This window comes from Perca flavescens, chromosome 15 (assembly GCF_004354835.1).
Source record: "Perca flavescens isolate YP-PL-M2 chromosome 15, PFLA_1.0, whole genome shotgun sequence".
Lineage (NCBI taxonomy): Eukaryota > Metazoa > Chordata > Actinopteri > Perciformes > Percidae > Perca > Perca flavescens.
Window position 1 is genome coordinate 15,351,472 of NC_041345.1, and position 20,077 is coordinate 15,371,548.

At 40.8% G+C, this 20,077-nt stretch overlaps 2 protein-coding genes across 3 annotated transcripts; one reads left to right on the top strand and one right to left on the bottom strand.

The window, feature by feature from the left end:
* Window positions 1–132: 132 nt before the first annotated feature.
* eif3g (eukaryotic translation initiation factor 3, subunit G) lies at window positions 133–3,134 on the top strand. 2 transcript variants are annotated; one of them, XM_028599724.1, is made up of 10 exons: window positions 133–270; window positions 359–405; window positions 1,049–1,137; window positions 1,467–1,526; window positions 1,622–1,726; window positions 1,873–2,068; window positions 2,192–2,302; window positions 2,417–2,553; window positions 2,845–2,951; window positions 3,030–3,134. In XM_028599724.1, exons 1-10 carry the CDS (start codon window positions 248–250, stop codon window positions 3,043–3,045), a joined length of 891 nt encoding a protein of 296 aa, XP_028455525.1. In that variant the 5' UTR covers window positions 133–247; the 3' UTR covers window positions 3,046–3,134. The 2 variants fall into 2 exon arrangements, with proteins under 2 accessions (XP_028455525.1, XP_028455524.1); XM_028599723.1 differs by having other exon boundaries at window positions 137–270; window positions 2,192–2,308.
* An 894-nt stretch (window positions 3,135–4,028) lies between these two features.
* Window positions 4,029–19,140, bottom strand: dnmt1 (DNA (cytosine-5-)-methyltransferase 1). The gene is made up of 34 exons (XM_028599936.1): window positions 18,925–19,140; window positions 18,435–18,471; window positions 17,592–17,699; window positions 17,132–17,369; window positions 16,939–17,011; window positions 16,732–16,813; window positions 16,599–16,639; window positions 16,467–16,518; window positions 16,297–16,380; window positions 15,843–15,952; window positions 15,583–15,701; window positions 15,389–15,481; window positions 15,152–15,303; window positions 14,500–14,687; window positions 12,935–13,115; window positions 12,754–12,851; window positions 12,372–12,519; window positions 12,159–12,274; window positions 11,886–12,087; window positions 11,677–11,810; window positions 11,385–11,564; window positions 11,070–11,294; window positions 10,785–10,977; window positions 10,330–10,420; window positions 10,108–10,242; window positions 9,709–9,991; window positions 9,467–9,608; window positions 8,925–9,091; window positions 8,627–8,804; window positions 8,295–8,490; window positions 8,049–8,212; window positions 7,403–7,519; window positions 4,401–4,494; window positions 4,029–4,309 (listed from the first exon to the last, which is right to left on the bottom strand). The coding sequence occupies exons 1-34, from the start codon at window positions 18,969–18,971 to the stop codon at window positions 4,275–4,277; spliced, it is 4,503 nt and encodes a 1,500-aa protein (XP_028455737.1). The 5' UTR covers window positions 18,972–19,140; the 3' UTR covers window positions 4,029–4,274.
* Between the last annotated feature and the right edge of the window lie 937 nt (window positions 19,141–20,077).

Below are 20,077 nucleotides of genomic sequence, written 5' to 3' on the forward strand. Positions count from 1 at the left end.
GACATTTTCATCATAATATAAGGCGAACACACCTCCTAAGATTACATATTATTTTCACCCTCTCACCATTCAAATTTAATTTCAAACAATTAAAAAAGAAGAGAGGACTCTTATTGCGAAGCTAAAAGTTAAACAGACGTGGTACTTTTATTGCGACATTAAATTACCGGAAGTGTGTGTGTTGGCGGCTCGACTCGGCTCGCACTGCTCCGCTCTTTACGGTCCTGACGCTAAGCTAGCTGAGAGGATGCCGTCGACTGAATACGACGAGTGAGTGTTGTTAAACACATTTAATAATTTCTGCTTGTATTAGAGGTCTTATATCGATCTAATATTGCTTATCAATCTTCCCCTCCAGCTCCAAGCCCAGCTGGGCAGACCAAGTCGAAGAAGAGGTAGATGAAGGTAAAGAACCAACGTTAGTTAGCTAGCTAATGCTAGCACATCTCTTGTAGTCTGGTGTCCGGAGGAGGCCGACGAGGCGGCTTCCACTTCCACGTGGTTGTCGGGCGTAATAATCGACATAAAATATATACTAACCTGTGATGTTTTGGATATCTATTGTTTAAAATGCTTCATTAATAAGTTTGAGTGACTGATTTCAATTAACGATTCATTGATGACATATGTAATCGACATATGCTGGGGCCTGTGGACAGTTTACGTTTGCTACATAGGCAGTGTCATTCACTGGTAAGAAAGCTAGAAGTTAGCAAGCTAGCTAGCTATGTTAATGGATTTAGTTAAGGCGAACCATTGTGTCAGCAATTGAAATGTGTTTCTGTCCAAACAAATGTAAAGTGAGTCCTGGATTAATTCAGAACTGGGGATGCGATCAAGAGATGCAACGTTCTGGGGCTCCATTGACAGTGTTGACAGCATAGAATAGTACAGTGTTGATGGCCAAATGAAGTTGTCTGTTGATTTAATGTTAAAGTAGAGTCGACCAACACAACCAAAAGCCTCTAACAAGAGGGCAGGAAAAACAGTTTATTTTCCTTTTTGTCTTTTTTCCTCTTTAAGTCTTGACTGAATATTCTTTTGCCAGGCACACTACCACCCCCCAAGGAAACCATCAAAGGAAATATAAAAACTATCACGGAATATAAAATAGATGATGATGGGAAGAAGTTCAAGGTAAGTTTGAGTTTTAATAAGGTATGTGTTGCATCTATAAAGATTGTTTACAATGTTGGTCTGTATATGGCTGCATTTCATGGGAACAGCTCTTTCACATGTTGAATGTTGAGACATTATCTTACATTGTAAGTGTACTTTTACCTGTAACATGAGACCAACATTATGGCACTAGCACTCACAAGTGCTTATAATAGACAATATGCTTCAGGGCATGTTTAAATGTTTTAGTGCCATACATGTTTGGGGCATTTTGACTACAGGAGTAAAACATTTTGCTTCAGTGAAATAAAAAAAGAATTATGCTTTTGTGCCTTTTTGCCCTCTAGATTGTGCGGACCTTCAAGATTGAGACAAGAAAAGCCTCAAAAGCTGTTGCCAGGAGAAAGGTTTGCTTTCACATTGAATTTAGTTGCATTCACTTTGAAATGAACCAGACTTTGGGTAAAGTCAGGTGTCATGTTTTATTTTGTTCTCATTTTAGAACTGGAAGAAATTTGGCAACTCAGAGTTTGATGCACCAGGTCCTAATGTTGCCACCACCACAGTCAGTGACGATGTCTACATGACTTTCATCTCCAGTAAAGAGGTGAGGATCCATTGGGACCTTTTCAAGATTTTGTGCTGCTGCTCACTGATGTGTAGCAGTCAACATAATACATGCAAAAACTGTGGTATTGATCTGTAATTTCCTCGTTTAGCTTGTGACCGAGTACTTACTCTTACCTCTTGCAGGACTTGAATGCCCAAGACCAGGATGAGGATCCCATGAACAAACTGAAAGGACAGAAGATTGTGTCTTGTCGTATTTGTAAAGGCGACCATTGGACCACCCGCTGTCCATACAAGGACACCCTGGGCCCCATGCAGAAGGAGCTGGCCGAACAGCTTGGCCTTTCCACCGGAGACAAGGACAAGCCTGCGGGCTCTGGTACCATCAGCACACCATTCACATAATCAGATTGTGATTTGTTTTTGTGATCCACTGTTGGACTTGGTGGTTGGCCATGCCTAATGTTATCACTGAGGCCTGCTTTTCTTCTCTTTTCACCAGCGGAGCCAGAGCCTGCACAGCCTGCGCAGAGCAAGACTGGGAAGTATGTGCCCCCAAGCCTGAGGGATGGAGGAACGCGAAGAGGGGAGTCCATGCAGCCCAACCGGAGAGGTGGGTGTAAGTAAATTTCATTTTCTTTTTTCATTACACCCAATCTTCACTTGACTCATTGTACAGCAGCAAGAGCAATGCTCAGTGTTAACAGTGTATGTTTGCACCCCACAGCTGATGACAATGCCACTATCCGTGTGACCAATCTATCTGAGGACACCCGTGAGACAGACTTGCAGGAGCTCTTCAGACCATTTGGGTCCATCTCGAGGATCTATCTGGCCAAGGACAAGAATACTGGGCAGTCAAAGGTCAGTACTCATCTTAATACAAAGACCTGCACATTTAATGTTTAAGGCATTAAAAAAAAAAAAAAAATAATTGAGCCAAGAAGAGAGGTAATATTAGCAGGTGTTTGATTGTAGACATCGTGCAACAAGGTGTAGATAATGTTGACAAGTATTTTTATATCTATTAAACAAAGTATGTACTTTTGAGTTAATGCCTAGTTGGCCCGGCCAACCATTGTGGTATAATTGATAATGACTAGAACCACAGCATGGTCCAGTTGTCTCATCTATCAACTACTTTGTTTCCTGCAGGGATTTGCCTTCATCAGTTTCCACCGTCGGGAGGACGCAGCCAGAGCCATCGCAGGAGTGTCAGGATTTGGATACGATCATCTTATTCTCAATGTTGAATGGGCCAAGTAAGTAGTTGTCAGTTTGGGCAATTAAGTGTTAAGTATATTATTCTTGCTGCCAACCTTATTTAATTCTCTCTGCAGACCGTCGAACAACTGAGGAATCCATCAAAAGATACGTGAGGATGACACCAGATTTTGTTGTAAAACATGGACGTTACCTAAATAAAGAATCAGTTGTTATCACAATTTCCTTTTATTTGCATGGCTTTTACATTTCCAGGCAATTTTTATTCTGACTGAACCTTCACATAAAACTACATTGAGGCTATACAGCCATTGGCTTGAAACTAGACCTTTAAGCAGGGATGGTTCTACATTGAATTACACCCAGGGCAAGACCCCATTTGGTTTGCATGTGCCAAAAACGCCACTGCCTTTAGGTCCTGTTAAGCTCCAAGCAACAACTGAGAACAGATCCAAAGTAGAGTGCTTCGTATTCAGATAATTTGTAAATGCAGGAAGGGCACATTGAATTCTGATCACTCAAGCCATACTTCTGAAAGTCAGGGATGGGCTGTATTAGAACAAATTCTTACTTTACTGCATTGAAGGACCACCTAGACACCATGTATTAAACCTCGAACTTTGGGTGAGCCATTAAGAATAAAAATCAGTACTTTTATGAACATCATTTAGAAACTGGATTTAAAAAAATGTTTGGCTCAAAGTGATACCTGACAAATCACGAACACAATCGGATTAAAGCAACTGTTGGGAGACTGAAAGTTTATAAAAAAAAAAAAATCAAATTATCCTGTTAAATGTTCCTCATTAACTCCACGCTCCAGATGCAATTTGTCATAACAGAGTTAAGCAAGCTGGAAGGGGTGAACAAGCTGCAATAAACCACTTTTTTTAAACTACCATGGTGTAGTTCAGTTCCTCGTGAACTGAGCCAGTATGTTGTGCAGGGCCAGGGGACTTTCAGCGTGCACACAGACAAGTTAGCAGACTATGGACATTTGCTGAATTTGACAGTGTTTAGTAGAATGCTGACTCCACCTTTAATATTATTCTACCTGCTATTAACATATCTTCCTTAACTGCTCAGTGTTCATTTAAATACATGAAATTCAGAAGTTATCAATTTCATAAGAGTTTTATTTGAAATATTACACATAAAAACTACATACAATTTATCCCACATGAGGTGAACATTTCAACAACATGATTAAAAAGCACATTAAAACAAAAACATTGAATGGCACGGCACAGAATGTCCATGGTGGCCACTTCGTGACAGTTAAAAGCAAGTGTATTTAAAAGAAATGATAGTGCGACATGTCGGCATCACGAACTGTGAAACTGATTCTGGCTGGGAAGGGTCTAATCAGAGACCTCCATCTCTTGTTTGACAGTCTCTGGAGGGGGAAAAACATTTTTTTTTTTTTTTTTTTTTTAATAAGATTTCTACATATTCAAGTGATTGTCAAAAGTAGAATGAGGAGTCACCTGATGCCTGCTCTTCCTTCATTCTCTCCATGACACACTTCTTAAGCTCCAGGCCTATGGCCCTGGAGAGTGGAGGGGGCACTGCATTTCCAACCTGGCAGAAACAGGAAGACTCATCACCTTCAAATTTCATAAAGAATCCCTGTTGAAATTGCTTATACATTTTCAGATACTTGACACTACAAAAATAAAACCCCATTCACACATTAAAGAGTAGTTCTAAAAAGGTGAGTTTTGATTCAACATTGACTGATTGATACAGCAGTGTCAGTATTTGGAGAGTTTCAGAGGGAGGGACACCTGTAACCCATTTAAAGCTGCAATAACTTTTTTTGGCCACTTGACAGCAGAAACAATGCAGACATATCACCCTTAAATTGATTTTGCATGAGATGATTCAAGTTTACTTAGCCTGATGTCATACTCGGGGCGTTTTCACACATGAAAGTCCGGACCAAGGTTCATGTTTTTGTTACATTGTATACATTTGATCCGGTAAGTTGTGGTTTCACACTGCAGTTTTGCAAGCGCACTAAAGATCTATACGTGACAAACCTACGTCCTGCCGTCATCACATACGTGAGCTACGTCTCCAGATACTTCTAACTGATTGGTTTGTTGAAGGGCTTCCTCGTCCTCTCATATGCTCGCTCTGTGTCGGAGTTTTTCCAACTGACTGCTGCTCTCCCCCTACTGACTGCTGCTCTCCCCCTACTGACTGCTGCTGCTCTCCCCCTACTGACTGCTGCTGCTCTCCCCCTACTGACTGCTGCTGCTCTCCCCCTACTGACTGCTGCTGCTCTCCCCCTACTGACTGCTGCTGCTCTCCCCCCTACTGACTGCTCCCCCCCTACTGACTGCTGCTGCTCTCCCCCTACTGACTGCTGCTGCTCTCCCCCTACTGACTGCTGCTGCTCTCCCCCTACTGACTGCTGCTGCTCTCCCCCTACGGTCGGTCGCGGCCCTTTTTGTTTTGTTGTGATGTTGAGAAGCAAGACACGGGAACTTTCTTTCTGGAGCATTTATTCAGAGAAACTGAAACCTACGCTGTACATTTACCACTTAACAAATAAACTGCTGATGTATTCTCTGCTCTGATAGCCGACAGCTGTCTTCTCTGAACGCATTCACCGTCACTCTCTCACTAAGCACCTTAAAAAGGAGCTTCCCCGGTCTTGTAACACAAAGAGAGCCTGCCAGAGCTTCTTGTATTTGGTCCAAAAGTCCGAACCATCCAAAAAAATGCTTTCACACCATAAACGAACCGGACCACCTCTTTTTAATCGGACCAAAATTTGGTCTTTTGATCCGGACCGCGGTCCGGAGGAGGTTTCACACCTGTAATTTTGGTTCGGATCAAACTAAAAAAGTCCGAACCAAACGAGGTATGTGTGAAAACGCCCTCTGATTCTAATTCAGAATATGAGTCAGATATAGGGTTGGGCAATATATTGATTTTGATTTATTAGACAGTAACAGAAATAAATGCATAACAAGATGCCATCAAAGTGACATTGCACATTTGACAGAACTGTCGAGGATAACACAAGAAAGTTACAAACTTATTTCCATTGTGGTCCTCGTAGTCTGATAAAGATGTCCAGGCAAGCTACAGCTGACTAAAAAAGGTACCTTGTATACACTCAACCATATCCAAATAAATACATCGGAATAATAAATAAAATCGAATCTAATTAGCATTTAACAACCATTCACCACATGCTCGATTAAAAACGATCTGACTGGCTTAACTTAATCTCAACTGAGAGTTTGTTCCATTCCATTGCCACCATGTACAAAAAAGTATTTTGCCCAGAACAGGTCTTAAATCTACACGGAACTATGTCTGTGGCACTACCTCTAGTTGAGTAGCTATGAGAGTTTCTAATAAGCTTAAAATAATCTTTAAAATACCTTGGCTCATTCTTATACAAAATCTCTTGATAATCTTAGTTTCAACTGTCTCACCCTGTTTTCAACTGTCAGCCATTTTAATTTCTTAAGTTCAGAAGAGCCAACATGATCTCTATAGTTGAGATTTAAAAATCAACCTGACTAATTTATTGTGTGCCGTTTGAAGTTGAACTTTTATCCTCTTGGATGTGCTACTGTACCATGTAGTACAGGCATAATTGAAGTGTGGCTGAATTAAAGCATTTGCCAACATTTTTAAAGTTTCTTTATTTAGAAACTGAGACTTACGAGCCAGAAATTAAATTCTTTGGTTCACTTTTTTGATAACCTTTTGACCCATACTTTCTCCACTCACAGAACTGTCCAAATCACAGCCCAAATATTTAACAATTTTTTGCTTCAATCTGGATACCACCCAAAGAAATGTTAAGCTCAGGAGTCCTACTCAACCTTATTTTAGAACCAAATAAAATAGATTCAGTTTTCCCCAGATGCAAAAGACAGTTTGTTCTCCATCAGCCATTCACTTATATTTTGTAACTCATCACTCAAATGATTCTCAATAACTTTTATGTCCTTATTGGAGAACACCAAGGCTGAATCATCCGCATAGAGAAATATTGTGATATAAGACTAGATATAGTCTTAGATTTGGGATATTATGTCGTAAATGGCTTAAGTGTCGTCTTTTCCTGGTTTTAAAGTCTGCATTACAGTAAAGTGGTCATTTTCTGTTACCAGACTGTTAACTACCCACTTAGTCATTATATCTATATTACTGAAGATTTCTTAAATCTCATTGTGAAGATATTGTTAAAGCACCAATTGTCAACCCTATAATAGTTTCTCTCCCAGTGACCACTTTCACATTACTTTGTCATTTGATCAATTGCTAAGACCATCAATGATAGCCACTTTCAGAAAAGCATGACAGATCCAAAACATTGTGATCCTTTAACCAGCCCACCAACAGCAGTGCATCCCGTAATCGGCTGCCAGTTTCACCCAGTGCAATTTGGAGCCAAGAGATAAGGACGCTCCCCACTGCTCGCTTTTCAAGTAAGCTTTGAAGGATGTCTGGATTTTACCTGTCTGTGTTTGTCCAGAACGTTTCCAAAGAAGCGGTAGGTGTCGGGGAATCCCTGAGAGCGTGCACACTCCCTCACACTGACCACTCTGTGCTGCTCAGGATGCAGAACACGACCCTGAAATCAATATGATCGGATTAAGATTCAAAACTGGAAATCTGTTACAGGCCTTGTAAAGCATCAATTCAATCCATTTTACTATATATTTTTGTAGAGGAGGGGTCTGGCTAGTCCACACAGCATTCCGGGATGGGAGAAAGACGTGCTCTTGTTTATTAACATTTCTTTAAACCAATCACAATCGTCATTGGCGGCACTAAGCCGCTGCAAAATAGCCTCGTCAGGAACTTGTTTTGGTGGAACACGTGTTAAAAGTAGTTTGTCGTTTGTGAGAAAACTCAAGATTGGACAGATAGTCTAGCTAGCTGTCTCAATTTACCATGTAGAGATCTGAGGAGCAGTTAACCATAGTCCTCATAAATCCAGAGATTAAAATTCCAACACAAAAAAAAAAAAAAAAAAAAAAGGAAACATATCTGCGAAAATGCATGCATCTGGTGGAATTTCCTGCAGCACCGGAGCAATCCCGGAAGTGGAACATTGAGGATATAGACCAATTCTAACTCAAATTGAAAAGTTGATGTACCTGCTTGCCCATGGGTTCAGGGTTGGTGACAGTTGTGCTGAAGAAGCCGTCCCATTCCAATCTGCCGTAGAGTCCAGCCCAGTGATTATGGCGGTTCCCAGTGTGGGGCAGACACCAGGGGATCAGGGTGTTAAACTGCCTGTCTGCAGGGTCGCATGGATTCCCTAAAATGAAAAACAAAATCAGAGATGCCCCGAGTAGAAATATAAACACTTATTATTTAAGTAGAAAGCTAGCCCTACATACCTCCTGCACAAGTGCAAACACCTCTGAGTGCACCGGTGCCACTGCGACCACTCTTTTTATCAGGGTGTGAGTAACGCAGCTTCTTGGTCATGGTGCCATCTTTCAGCCGAACTTCAATGTTGGGCAGATCCCTCCAGTCGGAGCCTGGAGCCAAGGGGATGTGACGCATCCGACCTTCAACCAGAGCACTCATGTCCTGAGGACACAACGATATTTCTAATAAACTTGGCTTTAACCCTCAATTACAGGAGAAGTGATCTTATCAATCCTACATTAACACAGTACATCATGTTAATATTACTACCGAGAGGAAAAAAAGTGAGACCGCTCACCTTGCATATATGATCTCTGAGGATTGGCTGATACTGTGTGCCTCTGATCTGCCTCTGGAACCAAGACTGAGGCTCCCCGTTGTAGGAAATCTCCAACGCAGCTGCACCATTGCGAATCTCTGGCAGGTCAGACATGGTGTCCCTGACAGTGATGGTTCTGTAGATTCCTCCATTACCTCTGTTAAAGATGGAAAATTGAGTCAAGTGTGCAGTCACAGATATCGTTATGATCCATTTGAGGAGCCGTACAAGTTGTAGAATTACAGATCATAGAAACAGTAGGGGGTGTTGGCATTACCGTGTGACATTACTGACGTATTTCTTTTCGTCAACCACCACGTTCAGAGAACAAGCTCTGGGAGCAAACACATGCAGAGGCTCCGGGTAGCGAGGCAGCTTCTCTCCAGGAGCAGCAGCTAGGATGATTGCCCTGCGGCGGGTCTGGGCAACACCATACTGACCAGCCTGATGAGGGCAGCAGTGAGCAGGTTAGTGATCTAGTAACACCAACTTCAATCACAAAAACATTGGCTTGTATGAAGTTTCTTTTTTTTGTAAATTGGGTATGGAAAAAAATATAAACTGGTTTAACATAAGAAAAAAAAATGGGGGACATTCATTTGCTGTAGGGCCTCAAATCTGAATATTTTCAGCTGGCATCCCCTGTAATTTAATAACTTGTGCAACAATAAGGTTTTGCAGATTTTGTATCCCCCCCAAATTTGTGATAGCCATGAGTCTCCTCCAATACACAGAGTTCCCAGGCACTTTGCTCATAAGGTTTACAAGGAGAGTCCAAGCCAGAAGCACAATTTGGATCACCACTATAATATGACCCACCTGAAGGACACCAAAAGTACACTGGTAGCCCATGCGCACAAGACAACGTAGAGTCAGCTTCAGAACCATGGAGCTTTTGAATGAGACAAAGTTCCTCACATTCTCAAGCAGGAAAAACTTGGGTCTGTAGTAGTCACAGTAACTGCAAGAGATGAAAGCATATTTTAAATGTGCACTGACAGACTGGGTGGTCTATCCTGCAACATCATTTTTACAATAAATCTCCTCTGACAGACACTGACCTGAGATACGAGACCACAAGCGAGTTCTTGAATTTGGAATAAGTGCGAGAGTTGAAGCGGTTCATCCCACTGAACCCTTGGCAAGGAGGTCCTCCACAGAGCATCTCTACATCACCCTTCTGAGGAAGCCTCTGGCCCAAAGAATTTGTCTTCTCTCCAGACATGACCAACTTCAGCAAGACGTTGCAGTCCTCAGTGAACACTGTGGTGCCAGGGTTGTTGAGCCTAAAGGCCTGTGCTGCAGGCTCCCACATCTCTATGGCCCACAGAGTCTCAGATATACCTAAAGGAAACCAGCAGTCATGTTTTCAGTATAAAACTGCAGTTGCAGTACTCCTTTGTATGTTGACATTTGAGGATCTGAAAACATTTCATGAGTGGCATGAAACAAGCATTTACCGGCCTGGTGGAAGCCTTCAGAAAGCCCACCGCAGCCAGAGAACACATCCAGTGTGCGATATTTGGGCACTTTAAGTGTCTGTGGTTCATTCTGAGAGTCTTGTGGTTCCTGTGCAGCTTTCCCTTTGCCTTTACCTTGTAGAGAATAATAGGACAATTGAATTAGCATTTCAGTGAGCCTAAAACCAATTTTAGATTAAGAAAATATGTCTGCATTTTCACCTTTCCCTTTGCCCTTTCCTTTGCCTTTATGAACAGCAGAGCGAGCATGATTAGGAGGGTCTTCAAAGCTTTTGGATTTTGCATTATAGGCCTGTAAGAGAGGATTATGTGCAAGAATAAAACATTAAGTAAGTTTAAGTATGGGCTTGGTTTCCTAATTTTGAAAATGAATTCCAATTTAGCTCAACATTTGATCTTTTGATACTCCCATTTTCATAATAGACAATTAGCATGAGACATGTCAATTTCGTCTAGCATACATAGTGAACGCACTTGTGCTTTGTGGCGATATTTTCCACCCTATGCAGTGATAACACAATACCAACATGCTAGCAGTGGGGTAGCTAATTAAACATGCCATTTTGCTGATCAACTGCACAGCCATTTCCCTCAGGATAAGTTGCATCTAATATCAATAACCAAAATAACTGCAGATAAAGTATTTACAAGTGTACCTCCAGGAAATAGAAGCGGTCAGGTCCACCACTGGAATAGTCCTGGACCGATTCATTTAGGTCTTCTGCATATTCTACTTGACAGCGGCCGAGCACCTCAGTCATGCTGACAGTCACTTCTTCATCACTCCAGTATAGCTGATTGATGTCTGTGTGGTAACTGGCTTTGACACCTTTGTGAGTGTTCTCAGGCCTGGGAGATGAGACAATAGCCAGTTAATTCTGAACAATTATTTGTTAGACTAAAACCTCAATAACAACCAATTGAAGTGTAATGGGTTTTACCTGTAGAACTTGCAGAGTCGCAGTTTGACCTCTGACATGTCGGGTTTTCCGTTGCTACGTCTGTGATAGAAGATCTCCTTGATGCGTCCGATGCGGAAGGGCTCTGGAGCATGCAGGTTAGACCCCTTGATGTAGTCTGAAGACTTCCTGTAATATTCTGGATACAAGTCTTCATCCACATCCTCTTTCCGATGAGAGCGCTTCACTGGACTAGCTGGCTTCACACTGAGAGCCAAGAATAGAGACAATGAGTCCCAAACATTTTCCACATTTACAAGTTTGAGTAAATCAAACCTTTTGAATCACTTTACTCACCTGAAATTAAAAGTGTCAGGATGCAGGTAGACACTGTCTCCCACCTTGAACTGCTCCCCCTTAAAACGGGCCAGCGCATACAGAACCTTGGAGTCATGGTCTTTGTCCACTAGAGGTTCAAATGCACGAGGAGTTTCCTGTTCCTCTTGCGCTTTGGTCCTAGCACAGCTGCAACAGAACCTGAAAGCAAAAGGGGAGCATATCCACCACAAGGTAAAAAACAAAAAACAAAACCACAAGACAAAAAAAAGCTCACATGTGCAGAACAAATGCATGTGTGGATGGTGCTTACTTAAACTTGCTGTCTTCTAATAGAGTGGTCTTGGGAGGTGTCTCAAAGCGGGCATATTCTGTGTCGTACCAGAACTGATAGAAAAAACTCTTCCCGTCATCCTCAATCACCTTGATTTCTGAATCCATGCCCCCCTAAAATACAAAAGTAGCCATGAGATTACGAAAAATGTATACCATTAAAATGAGCCACCTGTCAACTTAACTTACCTCCATAAACCAGTTGTCAGATGGGGCCTTATACATGACGTCAACTTTGCCTTGCACATAATTGAGCTGCATGTCTTCACACTCATCCACAAGGACAAGTTCCAGCGGATCAGAAGACTCGCCCAGCACTGTGTAAGCACCACGAAGGAACCAGTGGGCATGGAACATCTTTCCATTGTTGTCCTCCCACAGTGATGTAATCCTGAGAATGAAAAAATAATTAGATTTATACAAGCCACAGTGACAAAATGCCAGAGTGTAATAAGGTCCTACCTTGCCAGATACAGAGGCATGGTTGGATCCTCTGAGGAAACAGATACACAGTCGCCCACCTCTAGCACTTCATCATTCACACGGACCTTCCCGTAGTACTGCTTCTTCCCCTCAGTCTGAAGGGAGTACACATACATATGTATATCAAAATATACACATCCATCCTATCTATCCATCTGTATAGTAACAACCAAAGAGGAGGGAAACAAACACCTGAACAGGTTCTCCGATCCATGTCAGTTTGCACTGTGACTGCTTCTTCCTCTTAGCATGAGAAAGCTTTTTGGGCTTCTCCACTGGAACATCTTCCTCTTCAACAATCTCATCATCTTCAGCCTCCTTTACAGCAAGGTTTGGGCATCTAAACCAACAGATGTGTGTTGACATAGAGGACTATAGACAAACATTCGTCTACATCTTTTTTTCAACATTGAAGGCGTTAGGTTTGCAAGGTTCACATGTTAGACATCAAGCAACTGAGAGACTGACCAAAAAAAAAAAAGCATACATTCTAAAAGGTTGCTGATTAAACCATCCAAGTCTAAACTGCTCAGAAGAGAAAAAAAAAAAAAAAAAAAAAAAAAAAAAAACTTACCTTCTCTGCTTACAAGCCTGCTTGCTTTTGCCACTTCCCCCAAATTTGATCATGTCCTTGCAAGCTGCACACTTGCCACAATCAGGTGATTGGCAAACCTGAAAACAAAAAAGAAAATCACCTGTAGTATTTCAGAGGACACACACACCAAACACATGTCACTGCTGAATTAGTGACTCACCTCACAGACACCACAGCGCTGCCTTTTGGCTGCACCACTCTCTTTATCATTCTGCTCTATCTGATCAGAGAAGAAGGTATCAAAGATCTGGTAGACCAGTGTGGTAGTGGTTGCTTTAGTTGGTCCCTTATCCTTCTCGATCTTTGTTGGGTGACGAATGGCCTGTCTTCTGGCAGCTCTCCTGTTAATACAATTAAGTTTGTGTTTAGAGGAGGAGGTCCATTTGACTTGACACAAATGCCCGATATGTAGAGCAATGGCATTATGAAGCCCCTGGCTTTCAACACACCCCAGCATCAGGCCATGCAACATTAGAAACAAGCAAACGAAACCAGACAAAAAAAAAAAAAAAAAAAAAAAAAACTATAAAAAAAATAAAGTGTACAGTACAGAGTTCCCGTTAGATATAACTAGCCAATAAAGTTCTAAAAAACACCATGGCTTGCACAGAAAACTTAATGCTCTGCATAACTAAAGAGTGTGCTTTGATCTCATCTGGCAACCAACATGTTTGTTTTTTTTTTTTTTTTTTTAGCAAGTTGTAAGCTTTGCTATAAGACTTAGCTTAAGATGATTTCCCCCAGTTATTTATAACGAAAGTATAACATTTTTGTCTAAATAGCTTCTCACTGACACAGAGGAGAACCCAAATCTACAAAAAGCCCATGAGCAACCATGGTTTTATATTTTGTATTACTGCACTAATCCAAGGCATAATCAGGCCAAAGGTCAACACCAGTAATCAGTGACAAAATTGTCAGCCCAGCGTTCATTGTAGCATGGATTAAGTGCAGTGAGAAACTCCTTTAAGACACTGTTAAACTTCAAGGCTTTAACTAATTTTCCTATACCATTTACCTTTTGGGGTAACTACAGCCAATTGGACAATGCAAACTAATGTATACATAAAGAGTTTGCATGACTGCAATATTGAACACTGAAGCAATTCTGCACACATTTCATGACTGTTAAATAATTTTGTAATTACAAAATAATTGTAAAATTCTACCAGATATTTTTATAATCAATTACGGTTGTGATTGAGTCAAGATAACTCATGGACCACACACACAAGTTATTAGTGTCATGTGTTTGGAATTCCAATATGCCAGATACACTAAAACAAACCACAATGTACAGCAGCAAAAAAAAAAAAAAAATTAAATTCTACCGTGAACTCTGGTATAATAAGGTTTTTGTCCATGTAGCTTCTAAATGCGTCACACTAACACACAACCATACAAGCTAAGGATGCATTCAGAAGGCCTACCTACCAGTACAGCAGCATGCTGCATGTTAAAGGAATGTTAGACATTAGGGATAACAAGGAGCGAGGAGCAGAAACGCAAGAAAATAAGCAAAAAGATAGTGGATAACTTCTAAATCCTGAAGCATTTGTGTTGCAAGGAGCTCCTGCTAGAAATTAAGTGAAGCTTAGAATGGTACGTTTAAGTTACACTGCTCATGCTGGTTTTCACTTTGACCTAAAGTAGCTATGGAAGCTTACTTGTGAGTCTAGTACAAACAAGGTAAGGAATCAAACCATAATTATCTTTGAGCCATACCTTTTCCCTAGTGTGACGCCTGCAAGCTTGATCAGGTCTCTCATGCAGGGAGTAACAATAATGGGCTGCTCATCTGAGTCGCCGGCCTCATCGTAGCTCTCCACCTGCTCCACCACAAACTGGGCATGGCGCAGCAGTGTGTCCTCTGTGAAGCAGTTGAAGTTTAGCCCTGCAGGAGGCACGGTTGTCTGAGGGCATGAGGAACAGAAGAAATGTCACTCAAAACAAACAAACACACTGATAAGGCAAAGGGTTTCTGAATATTGGATTAATCACTCATTTAGTCAGTATATTGTAAAAGACAACTCACAATAGCAAAGCCTCTGCAAATTTTGTTGTACATGTTGGACATTTGAAAAATTGATTAGTTAAAATGCTAGACTGTCTGTCACTAACTGACATGCGTGATAACTTGTCTTGTCTACACTGACAAGACTGATGGCAGAAATGACAAACTAAATATATACTGCAACAAAGATATTTATAAAAAAAAAAAAAAAAAAAGTGAAGCACACTATTTTTGCAATGAAGGCACTGTAGCAGGGATCACAGATGGCCACTAGAAAATGGAACAAAGTCAAATATGGCAGATTTTTCAATTCCCAAATACCCAACTTGACAGGAAACCATTACAAAGCAGACATGTCTTCACCTCAATCTTGTTGAGAAGGTCCTCATAACTAGCATCAGGATTCTTCTGGAGATACTCCACCACAATCTTGCTCATATAGATCTTCTCCTGCATTACTGCGAAAATGGGTGCATATTCCTCGCTGGACTGCATCAGGATGTAATCGGCAAAAGCTGAATAATGAAGATAGATATCAACCATTGGTATGTTATACGGGGTAAGATAAATTAAAATTTGGAAAGCAGAAAACTTTGCTACCTGTAGTGAAACCAATTAACGCCTTTTCTCCACCATCAAAACCAGTGATCCACCAGGCATTAATGGGTCCAAGCTTCTTGGCAGGAACACCACCTGAAAAGAGAAACAGGTCAAAATCTGTTTGGTTGTAATTGGCTAAGAGAAAGACATTTTAGGGGATTAAGCTTCCATTCTTGAAATGTGGGATTTCATACCATCCAAGCAAGGGTTGTCATCATAGATTGGTTTCACAACACAGCTGAAGTAGAGCTCCACGTTCTTCTCAATCAGTCCAGAGTCAAATGGACAAAGGTGGCCACGCTTGTCATACACACTGCAAGACATAAGAGGTAATGCTATAACCGACTCAGGTGCTGCAATACCACAAGCTTGTTGACACTATGAAATAAGTAGGGACATGTTTGTTCCTCTGAACAAGGCCAATGAGCAAAGTATTCTAAATAGTAACACTAACCTGAAGTTTGTAATCTTGTGCTGAGGCAGATCCTCATAGCTCTCAAAACCATCCTCATTCGAGTCAAACAGGGAGAGACGCTCATCGGTTAACATTTCTGGTTCATCCAGCTGAAGGTGAAAAGAGCAGAATCGTTTCAGGCTTCACATTCGTGTCAATTAAATAGAATACTTTTTTTTGTCATTATACACATGTACAACGAGATTAAAGCAACTCCCTTTCCAGTGTCAACATGTACGTAGGAGAAATGTAATGTAATAAAATAAGTAGTGCAAAAGAAGTGGTGCACAGTTATGTGATGTCATTTAAAGAACTACAATGTTAATATACGACATAATACTGAATATTGGGATTTCATGTGACAAACTGCAGGCAAAATGTAGTCCATTCAAAATACATTGAGGTTTTACAAACAGATAATAAAGCCACTACTTGAATGACAACAAATTCTTACCGCATTATCAGGATCCCCTTGAAAGAATTTGAGATCAGAGTCATCCAAGTATTGTCTGCAGTCTGTACATTTGGGGGGTGGTGTCTGACAAAGAAATAAAAAAGATTACACAACTGTAAAGACTTTTGTAGTGACACCTATGACAATGAGCCAAAAAAACTATTCATTACCTTTACAGTAGAAACCGGTTTAGTGATCTCACTTGATTTCTCTGGAGCCGTACTGTATGAAGAAACGTATAAGTATACTCATGCCATCACCACGATTACTGTCCAGAGTGCAAAAAATAAAAACAAACTTACCTTTCATCTGATTCCACTTTAAGACGCTTCTCCTCCCGAGACTACAACAGATTTGAGTAAGGGCAGTGTTATATACCAAACATTTAGAACTGCAAAATCTTTCAAAACATCACTGGCACATAAAATGCTTCACCTCCTCAACATCATCATCTTCCTTCACTTCATTTTGTCCATTAGTAGCTTCTCCATTCAAGTCTTCAGACTTGCGCTTTTGACTGCAAGAAAGGTTTACTTTTAAAAGCAGAATACAGACACCTGTACATGAAGAACTCATTTTTATTTTTCCTTCCTGAAAATTATGAACAAAGTATAATGCACAACATAAAATTCATATACGCACACTTTAGAGAACATTGACATGATGGTTGGCTGTTTTCCAGCATTTCTTGTAACCCTGGTACTGGCTGGAGACTCTAAAGAAGAAAAACAAGATTTGTTTTTTTCTATAGTATTGTTTTAAATCCTTTAATTTGTGGGTCATTTCCATCTTGGAATGAAACGTTTACACGACAAATAAGAATCCTCAAACTTACTTTTAGGGTCAGAATTTGCCTTGCTCTTGCGTCCACCTTTCCCTTTGGAAGCAGTTGGTGACTTGACAGCCTCCTCTTCCTCCTGTACATCCATGGTTACATCTTCACTGTCCTTATCTTCGTGGGAACCATTTGTGAAGCCAGTCTTTCCATTCTGCTCCACACCATCAACATGTGAACCATTTTCAAGATGAAGCTCTTTTCCCAGCAAGGTCTTTACTTTAGAGATGTAGACCTCCTGAGGAAAGTACATGGAATACATCACACATACATGCCTTTATTGGATAGGAAAACAGATATGAAAGGGGAGAGAGGGGGAATACATGCAGGAAAACAGTCACAGGTCAGATTCGAACCCTGGACCTTCTGCATCAAGGAATAAACCTCTGCATATGTGCGCCCGTTCTACCAACTGAGCCTACCGGCCACGATGATTCAGTTATCTTTAAGAGTCACTAACCATTGAGATCTCTGAATTTTTCTTCTTTTCTTCCAGGCTGGACAGCTGGTCCTGAGCATCTACATGCAGAAAGTCCTGCACCAACTTGAGCTTCTCTTTCACATTATCCTGGAATGGCATTTAAGAAAAAAGATCTAGTCAGAAAAGCTAAACTTTATAAAAAACAAAAGAAAAAAAAACAAACATTGTCAACTTTAAAAGACTGTTTAACTTAAGCAGACGAGAAATAAAACCGTACAGTAAATTCATAATACTACCATACAATACATAGCTTGATTTGTGTTGGACACATTTGCTCTAAAAACAGAAATCAGAGAGGCTACTTGCGGCTGGAAAATAGTATTTACAAAATAAATAAGTGACTTCTGTTAGTTCACCTAATAAATCCATGAGAACACAGCTCTAAAGTCTCAGCACATACTTTGCATAAAAACTAATCAACTTCAAGATGACCCCTTTAAGACTTGAACTGATATCTTCATGACACTTTGGGAAGAGATTATGAATATTAATTTTATAAGATGCAGGGCATCAATGGAGCATCCTTGGGACTTGTTTCTAGATGGCATCATATGTACAGTTATCTTTGCTTTTAATTGCATGGAAAGCTCAATTCAAATTCATACATCATTGAATGAGAGAATACTGCAGATTTTAGAAAGAGGGTATATATTCCATTTAAAAAAGGTGACAGGATATTGTGAACCTACAATCATTTTAAATGGTCTTTGGAGCCCCAGACTGAACAGTCATTGCAAGAACAATTACTGGCAGCTAGAGAAACCCTTAAAGAGGCTACTTGCAGGCTTTCAAGAGCAGTAACGTGAAGTAGACAGAACTCACCTCGTCTGAAATCCCATTCTCATCCAGCACCTGCAGCCTGTAACAAACGACCATGTCAAAACAGCGCTACGGTAAGTTCGTCTAGTAGTACATTCTCTGACAAGGTTGTAGCAATGAAATCAGTGTGATCGGTCTATTTTATACAGCGTATGGTGACAAATTTTCAGTGGCGCCAAATCTCACACGCTGCTCCGTCCATCATTGTCAGGCTAAGATGCTAACTGGCTAACGTTAACTATGTATGCGGCATCAGCCCTGGCTGTCAAGTGACAACAAGCTAACGCTAGCTGCAGCTGCTAGCAAAAGGTAAACTGACAACCCCGCTGCCGACAGCCAGGGCAAGTCCAGAGCAGCTAGCTAGTTACACGGGTTCCATTGTTCTTGTGTGGCTTTTGAACCAAGACAATTAACTGCACATAATCTAACATTAGCTAGCTAACGTTACATCATCAGGACATTATTAGCATTCAGGTAACAAACGTTAACGTGCCTTTTCCTGACATCCTCTGGCAGAGACATGGAAGTCCTGGATGGCATGGTAAACAGCTAGCTAAAAGCGTGAGATAAAATAGATAAAAACTGCTTTAAAATCCGTTAAAACAATGTTTAAACCGTCCGTTGGTAACTACAACGCTGCTCCACTGTGAGTGCCTGTTGCCTGCTGTTCCTTGCAATGGATGCTATAAGCAATTCGGGCGCGCGGGCCGTCTTTTCGCGCGGAAACCCGGGTGTTGTGGACTGTACCACTACATCGATCTCTAGGTAAAACACTTTCCATGTGCGACGTAATATTTCCCTGCTGAATGTATCGTTTGAACGGTAAACACATGTCGTATAACATATAACTTAAAAACACAATTATGACTGTCACGTTGTTGTATTTATGAAAAATATAAGTTTCTTGAAATTAACAACTAACTCGTTTGCCCCCTACTGTTTGCCAGATGTTGTGGACAGTTGACCAGGCGGAAGCAATCTGGACGTTGTTTGCTTTCTAATTAGTTAAATAGGTTAAATTAGCAATAAATGTCTGCACTTGAGATGAGTATGTATCTACACAGTAGTAATTATGACAAGGCTGAGACTAGGACACTAATAGGCAAGTATGAGGATGGACTCTGTAGAAACTGCAAACACTATAGCAACAAACTGTTAAACATGTAACGTTACTTATGGAATATCACCAATACAAAAAGCAAAGAGAACCGCGTTATCGTACACTATAACGTTACTACAGAACATGACATGACTCAACAAGACCTAGTATTTCCCCCAGAGGTAGTGGAAGCAGTAATGGACTTTTTATCTACAACAGGATTAATTTACCCCTCTGAGAATGGCGATACCCAAGACTGACCTGTAAGAGGCAGCAATGTGCCGCAAGGAATCAAGTCTGCTCGACAGCCGCTTGCAGTGAATAAGACATGAGTTGTGTTGCTAAGTCAAAGACAGTTTAACATTTAGTAATAGAGAATATTTGTGTAAGTGTAGGTTAACAGCTGTAGAAGGCTCACTTTCCTGAGGCAATTTATGTTTAGGATTCCGATCCAGACTAGAGCTTTTTTTGTCTCTCTTTTTCATTTGTAGATATACACATATACATTTGAGCGACTTATATTATGTTATTAGGTAGACTAGTAGTT

What these genes read in the sequence shown, in the direction of transcription:
- eif3g (XM_028599723.1), top strand. Translation starts at nt 248, where the DNA reads ATGCCGTCGACTGAATACGACGA. An exon ending in CCGTCGACTGAATACGACGA is followed by an intron (nt 271 to 358) that starts GTGAGTGTTGTT and finishes CTTCCCCTCCAG; the next exon opens with CTCCAAGCCCAGCTGGGCAG. An exon ending in CGAAGAAGAGGTAGATGAAG is followed by an intron (nt 406 to 1,048) that starts GTAAAGAACCAA and finishes TTCTTTTGCCAG; the next exon opens with GCACACTACCACCCCCCAAG.
- dnmt1 (XM_028599936.1), bottom strand. Translation starts at nt 18,971, where the DNA reads ATGCCATCCAGGACTTCCATGTCTCTGCCAGAGGATGTCAGGAAAAG. An exon ending in GTACTTTTGGTGTCCTTCAG is followed by an intron (nt 9,092 to 9,466) that starts GTGGGTCATATT and finishes TGCCCTCATCAG; the next exon opens with GCTGGTCAGTATGGTGTTGC. An exon ending in TACGTCAGTAATGTCACACG is followed by an intron (nt 8,805 to 8,924) that starts GTAATGCCAACA and finishes CATCTTTAACAG; the next exon opens with AGGTAATGGAGGAATCTACA.